Below are 7,752 nucleotides of genomic sequence, written 5' to 3'. Positions count from 1 at the left end.
TTACATCGGTGGCTCAACGGTAGAAACTGTGAGCAGTTTCAAACTCCTAGAAGTGCACATCTCACACAATGTCTCAAGGTCCCAGAGCACATCCTACATAGTCAGAAGAGCTCAACAATGCCTCTACTTTCTGAGAAGGCTGAAGAGAGCTGTGCTGCGCACATCAATACTCACAGCCTCCTTCAGATGTGTAGTGAAGAACATCCTGACATTCTGGTACAGAGACTGCACCTTGGCAGAGAGGAAGGCTCTTCAACAGGTAGAAAAAACTGCCCAATGCATCACCATCACTAGCCTACCCACAATTAAGGATATATATATGTAGAAGGGTGATGGGAAAAGACCAGCAAAATCACCCCCTTCCGGCTCATGGACTGTTTACCCCACTCCCATCAGGGTGGAGGCTACATAGCATCCACACAGCCTCTTTTCCCAAGCAGTAAGGCTAATCAACACCTTTACCCATCCTACAACACACCATCCACTACCTCTACTTCACAACTTCCTGTCAGATTCACCTTATGTACTGTGTCCTTTAGTGCTACAGCTGATGTGGAGTAACAATTACTTTGCTCTGCTTTACACTTGCGTGCTGGAAATGAATTAAACAGTCTTGAATCTTGATTGCCCTGCTTCCATGCTGCATGTCTCTTGTGATGAAAACAGTGAGTGCACTTGGGAAGTACTGTATTGGATAAAAAGGTATTTCAGAAGTTCTTCAGGTTGTTCTTCAGGTTCTGGAAGGTATCTAAAGAAAAATGTAAATGCTCCAAATACTTATATTTTTATTGCCAAAATGCATGGGAATAGAAATGTTTAGAATTAAAATGAAATAACAGCATTATCTAGGTAAGCAATGGCAATTTTAATGGTAAAAGTTGCAGCATTGATTATGCACCTTGAAGTGGAATGGATGCATTTGTTTCTTCAGTGTGGATGTTCTTTTGTTTTCTTACTGAGAGTTTTGCTATCAATTCACTTCAGTAGCAGGGTGTAGTTGTAAATAATCAGCTAGAAGGACTCAGCAGAACAAGCAGCATCAGCAGAATTTCAAGAAAGGAACAGTTCACGTTTCAAGTCAAAACTGGAATTCCCGACTCTAGTGCTCGTTTCTCTAGTCAAACCTGCATGATCATTGCCCTCGCAAGGTGCAATTGTTTAAAGGAGCAGGTTTGACGGATTGAGACCCTCTCACTTGCACTGGATCAGATTTGCTTCTCCACTGGGGTAATCCAGTGTGGACAGGATGTCTTCAGCACCTGTTCACAGAGAAACTGCTTTGTTTACCAGAAGCAAATATTAATAGCATGCACTTTAGATACGTAAATAAATAATATAATTTACTGTTAATTTGCGCAGACATTTAAAAATTTATAAAATCAGAATCAGGTTTATAATCAGTGGCATGTGTCGTGAAATTTGTTAACAGCAGCAGTTCAATGCATTACATAAAATAGAAGAAGAGAAAAATAATAATAAATTCTGAAGTACATCATATACACATTCTTTATTGAAAATTTTACTGTGGCAAGTGTCTTCTGACTACATTAAGTGGATACTGTATGCCTGCAATAGATTTAGTAATTTATTTAACTAAATGTGACAAATTTGTTCAATTATAACAAACAATATAATGTCAGTTACATTGATAAAATCTGGTTTAATGAACTGGGTGACAGCTACAAGGCTAAGACAGCAGAACAGACATCACAATCAATTATTTAAGTTTCTATCCAGTGTTTGTTATTCATCAAAATTTTCCAGCAGACTGAAGCAGCAGATTCCTTTATATTGTCCTGATGCAAAACCTAGTGTATCACAGATATTTTACACATTGCGTCAACAACAGGCCAACAAACCAGAACATCTCCATCTTTGCATTATTATTCTAAATGCAACTTCAGCAATGCACACTGTATATCTGTGTATCTGAATGGAATTACACTGCTCTTGACATATGCTTCTGCAAATGCTATGACATTGAACAAGTTTCTCAGGAGCCACCCTTGCTGGGGCTCTCTACAATCTTCGGTAAGAATTTCAACAGCTCTATTATAAATCTCATAATGAGCCTCATCATTAGTTTGGCAATTGAATTATACAAAAATGTAGCACCTGCAAGGAGATAAATCATTGCCAACAGGAGGAAACCTGTACATGCTGGAAATCCAAAGCAACACAGACAAATTGCTGGAGGAAGTCAGCAGGCCAGGCAGTTTCTATGGAAAAAAGAGTACAGTCAATGTTTTGGGCTGAGACCCTTCATCAGGACTGGAAAAGAAGATGAGAAGTCAGAGTAAGAAGGTGGGGAGGGAAGGAAGAAGTACGAAGTGGTGGGTGATAAGTGAAACTGGGAGGGGTGAAGTAAAGAGCTGGGAAGTTGATTGGTGAAACAGATGAAGGGCTGGAGAAGAGGGAATCTGATAGGAGAGGGTAGAAGATCATGTTAGAAAGGGAAGGGGGAGGAGGACCAGAGGGATGTAATGAGCAGTTAAGGAGATAAGATGAGAGAGGGAAACAGGAATGGGGAATGGTGAAGGACAGGGTGGGTAATTACTGGAAGTTTGAGAAATCGATGTTCATGCCAACAGGTTGGAGGCTACCCAGCCAGAATATAAGGTGTTTTCCTCCAACCTGAGCATGGTCTCATCGCAGCAGTAGAGGAGACCATTGACCTATTTTGTTTGCTATGACTTTTCATGACTTCAGAATCATTTTTATTTCTGGATGTTATCCTGTGATGCTATTTTTTGTAACTTTGTTTCTTCCTTTAATAAATAATCATCTCCAAATTGTTGCAGCTTCATTTTCCAGTTAAACAAGCTCTGCTTGTTCAATAATTGGAATTGAATATGATTCCAATTATTTTTAAAACATTAATTATATTTACATTGTGTATTTCAGAAATATAATTTCAAAACAATTATATTTTTCTCTTGCTATGAACTGACGATGTCAGTGACGGTTTAACCCAACAAGTTCACATCAAAGTCTTAGATAAAATATAATAGATTTCTATACTGTATATTTTCTAGCAATAAATTGCACCTGCAAAATAATGTGGCATTTTATAATCTGTAATCTTAAGCTATCTTTCTTAGCAAGTATTGATCTATTTAAATATACTATTTCACTGTCAATCATTAATTGTGAATCTATTTTGTGTTGAATTTTGTATTTTTTTTAATCTTTTATCCAGCTAATAGTGTTGTCATTGTATTTTTGCCACAAAATAACTTGATTGAGGATGAATTAACTAAAACACTTCTCATGACATAAAGATCTGAATCTCAAGTTCATCTCTAGTTATTCACAGGAAGTCATTCCAAGCAAGATGTGGGAGCTTTCTGCTCTTTTTTTGCTGTCCAATAGCTAATGTTATTTTAGTCAAAAGGCGGCGAGAGTTCCATGGAACAGGCATTCGCTGTTCTCCTTCACAAACAATATATTTTTAATTTTGTGTACTTAGCTCCTTTTCAGGAATAAACATGCCATGAAGATCCAGATGCAGATCAGCACTAACAGAAGCACGGCCCACTTCTTTGAAAGTTTTTGCATCAAGCACAAGTAAAAATGAAGATTTCTTGGCATCAGTAGATACAATTGAAGACAACAGAACACCTAAAAATGTACACAAATACAAGCTTAAGGCATGTTTAATAACCTCATAAAAATCCAAAGATGTAGAAGCCATGCAGTATTAATGGGGCCTGATGTGCAACCAGACCAGAGTAATCTACTACTACTCTACTGCTTAAAGTTGACCCTAAATCTGAATTCACTGTATATTTCAGAAAAGTGAAGTAAATTGTTTCACATCCAAATACACATGTATTGTCAACAGGTCGAAACATTGATCTAGAATTCTACCAACATGACCAGCTTACTAATTAAATATTGGGCAAAAGTGAGAAAGTAGTTCAGATTTGCCAATTATTATGTAAATCTAATTATTACTCCCGTTTTTTTCAAAAAGTAGAGCATAATAAATATTCTGCTGTTTCACAGTTCCACTTTTGTTTCCATATGGACTGCAGGAATCTACACATACCTAGAGTAATCCTTGATACATTGACCTTTATCTATAAATCTTCTCTCATACAGTTTAGAGCATTACAGAACTCCCCAGCTAGTAAAACAGAGAAGGCCTCGGCGTATTAGAGATATTACCTCGGGGGGGGGGGGGGGGCTGTGCGCACACACAAACACACCTAATACTTTTACATTATACTCTAAGTGGCTAACAAGGGGACAAGTCTTGGAGTAACACTTGTGGGTAGGTTAGGGAGAAATTGGAATATTTTGTCAAAGGGGTGAGACTGTTGGGAATTGGCTGCATACTGGGGAGGGGGTAGCAGACTGGGGCAACGGGGGAGTTTGTAACTATTTCAGTTGCCTGCAGGTCTCTTGATTTGCTGCTCTTCCAAGAGTGCACAGAAAGCAATAATAACTAGCCCCAGAACCATCTGTCACAAGAAGAACTCATGACAGGAAGGGCATGATTGAGCTTCATGGTAAACGTGATTTTTCAGGGAAGCAATTACAAACGGGACTTACTCCAGGGTTACAACATTTTCAGCTTCATGCTGATAAAAAGAACAGTTCTATGGATTCCTGCTATAACTAAATGTTCCTTTAACTATCTTTTGGGGGCGGGGGGGGGCAGCTTCAGTTCCCCACGTTGCTCAGATAATCAGGTGAAACAATGAGAAATGAAAGTCCTCCATACCCTATTAGAAAATATCAAATCAATAACATCAGCCACACAAATGAATTTATGGAATGAGACTTTTGCATTGGATGTGAGACTAGAGGTCCACCCAGGTCCACAATGACCATCTTGGAGATCAGAAAAAATTTCATGTTAGAGCCTACTTAAGTGTGATTTTTGTTGTGTGATTCAATTTATTTTTTTTAGTCTGGGGAGCCACTGCAATAAGTAAGCCCTGTTGGGATGGTGGTGGGGCCCAAGAATAGAGGCTGGAAATGGTCCAGAGAATTGTGTGGCTCAAAAAAAAAATCGCTAGAACAAATTTTGAGAGAGTAGTTGGTTGGATGCCAGAGAACACATGACCTATTTCTTTGTAAAAGCTGCCCTGAGCTTCCACAGCAGGTACAACAACCTACAGTACGTGAGTGATTCAGCAAGTTCCTATCGGTTTCTAGTTCTAAGCTTACTTTTAAAATTAGTGATAACTGATTCTGAAAGTACAAATCCCCAGTATGTTTTAGAAGTTGCTGTCCAAGTTTTCAAGTGAAGGATGGGTGCCCCGCTGTTGAAAGTCACTTATGATGGACAGTACCAGTTCTGTCTGACAAAGAAATATCTCGATATCTGTTTAAAATGTAGTTTTCAATTCTAATTTTTGACCTCTGGGCTTTTTACTCTGCTTTTTTTTTACAAATAAGATTCAGGTATAGTGCTTATATTTTGAAAATGCAGCTGCATTCAATCTCCTCTATTTTGCCTATTTCTACATAATGGTGATTGTGGTTTTCTGAATTCTCCGCTAAGCACCCCTTTTATTTTCCTCTCTAACCCCACCCTTGTGTACCTGTTTTGACTGTTCTCATTTTGAGTAAGGAACACTTACCATCATCTTCCTCTTTAGCATCTGGAGCTTGGACAAATACTGGCTCTGCAGGCCAGCAATCTGCTTCCTCCCACTCCAGGAAATCCCTGGTCTGAATGTCACATTTAATTATCTTGGAAAGAAATGAGTTTTAGTCAGTATGCAGTGGAATTGCAAGGAGGGTCCATTTCCATTTATAAAGCACTGCTGCAAAAATTAAACTGCAGTAACACTGGAAGGAAAATTGAGGCCCCTACTCCAGCCGACATGGGAGGAATTTCCTGGACAAACTCTGCAGCAGTACACATACTGCATATTATCTGATAGCTGAAACTGATATACAGAATGCTGAGTTCCTCCACCGTGTTGTACGTGTTACTCTGGATTTCCGTATTTGCAGAATCTCTTGTTACAGAATAAGAGTTTGATCCCAAAGTGAAAGCAAACACCCTTGAAATGCAGCACTACGAATAAAAACATAATATAAATGTGAACACCTACCTTTGTTGGAATTGGCTTCCACTGAACTCTGGATGCATAAATGTACCTGTACTTCTTACCATTGTAATCGTAATTTATTCGCGGAAGCTCTACACCTGGAAACACAACGTTGTATGTAGTGCAGTCATTTCCATTATTATATATCTACTTGGAACACCACAGCATAGAAACATGCCCTTTGGCCCATCTGGTCCAATCCAAACTATAGTCCCTTCGACCGACACCTGAACCACAGCACTTCAGACCACCCCTCCACTCCCATCCAAGTACCTATCCAAGTTTCTCTTAAATGTTGAGATTGAATCCACATCCACCATTTCCACTGGCAGCTCATTCCACACTCTTACCACCTCCTGTGTGCAGAAGTTCCCCAGCATTCCCCTTAATTTTACCCTTCACCTTTAACCCATGACCTCTAGTACTAGTATCACTGAACCTTTAGATCCAAATTTTCTGAATGAATTTAACACAACAGTAATTTTGAATCTATATCCAAACTACCATCTTCATTTTATGTTTAACATTGTAATTTATCTTTTTATGGATATTTAAATTTAGAGGAATAACAGATTTATGCCACCTTTGCTGCAGCATACCTTTAATTAAAGACCAACTTATTTTCTATCAGTGTACCTTTCCTTAGAACCCTACATCCCTTCAACTTAGTTTGGCTAACATCAAATATGCCCTAGGGCCTGAGCTGAGAACAAACTTACAATGTCTTCGCACACCTTAAACTTCCCAAATCTTTGAAAGACAGCAAATAATAGCCATACTGTCGAGCAGGGGTTCCCAACTTGGGGTCCATGGACCCCTCGCTTAATGGTATTGGCCCATGGCATAAAATAAGTTGGGAACCCCTGCTCTAGAGCCTAGTGCATTTGCATGAGCATATTAAACCAAACTACACTCATTAATCTACAGAGCAGCACAGTGGTGCAGCTAATAGAGTTGCTCATTTGTAGTTCCTGCAAACCAGGTTAAAAACTGACATCCGTTGCTGCCACTGTGGAGTTTGCATGTGACTATGTAGGCATCCTCTAACATCTCTGATCTTCTCTCAAATATATGCTAGTTGGTTGGTATTCTGGATTTGTTTTGAACAGGAAGATGCGTTTATGAACCTATATTCACTAAGAACGGTGCACTTCACGAGGCCCTACTTTACCCTGCCTCAGTTCTTCTGCTGGCTGCACCACTGTGAATGCCATATTGAACTGCTCAACTGGTCCTTATGCTCAGTTATCACAAACTTAAGGTTCATGTATACTTCAATGACAATGCCCAAAATGGACTCTCTCATTGATCAGACCTGTGCTCACTGACTTCGACTGGCTGGTATTAATTTCATCCTTTCATCCTTTCATCTTTCTCTACACTCTTGTAGTCCCACGACCTTCAAAGATAGTTCTTGTCTATCCAGTGCCAGCCCCATTTGCATTGCCAGATTTAATTGCTCCATCATTTGAGCTGCCAAGGCTCTCGCTCTTGAATTCAGCCTCCTGGCCTGAAACATTTCCTTGGTAGTTGCTGCCTGACTTACTGAGTTCCTGCAGCATTTTGTGTGTGCTGCTCAAGATTTCCTGCAATTAATATTCCATTCAGTGTAAGTCTTTGTTTTTCTAAGTCCTTGTCTTCTTTTAAAGAAACCCTCCGTGACCAAGCTTTTCAGTACTTG

The 7,752-nt window shown here is 39.3% G+C and overlaps 1 protein-coding gene across 3 annotated transcripts in view; it reads right to left on the bottom strand.

Moving 5' to 3' along the window:
* Positions 1–869: 869 nt before the first annotated feature.
* LOC132406965 (beta,beta-carotene 15,15'-dioxygenase-like) overlaps positions 870–7,752 on the bottom strand; it is a 32,612-nt gene continuing 25,729 nt past the window's right edge. The window contains exons 9-11 of one of the 3 annotated variants that reach the window (XM_059993134.1): positions 6,075–6,169; positions 5,595–5,706; positions 1,301–3,621 (exon numbers count right to left, since the gene is read on the bottom strand). In XM_059993134.1, the coding sequence (XP_059849117.1) occupies positions 3,452–3,621; positions 5,595–5,706; positions 6,075–6,169 (377 nt within the window). In that variant the 3' untranslated portion in view covers positions 1,301–3,451. Of the gene's footprint in view, positions 1,260–1,300; positions 3,622–5,594; positions 5,707–6,074; positions 6,170–7,752 lie in introns of those variants that run through there. The other 2 variants (XM_059993135.1, XM_059993136.1) reach the window with 2 other exon arrangements.

Source organism: Hypanus sabinus, chromosome 17, assembly GCF_030144855.1.
Source record: "Hypanus sabinus isolate sHypSab1 chromosome 17, sHypSab1.hap1, whole genome shotgun sequence".
NCBI classification, from domain to species: Eukaryota; Metazoa; Chordata; class Chondrichthyes; order Myliobatiformes; family Dasyatidae; genus Hypanus; species Hypanus sabinus.
This window is presented reverse-complemented; position numbering and strand designations above follow the sequence as displayed.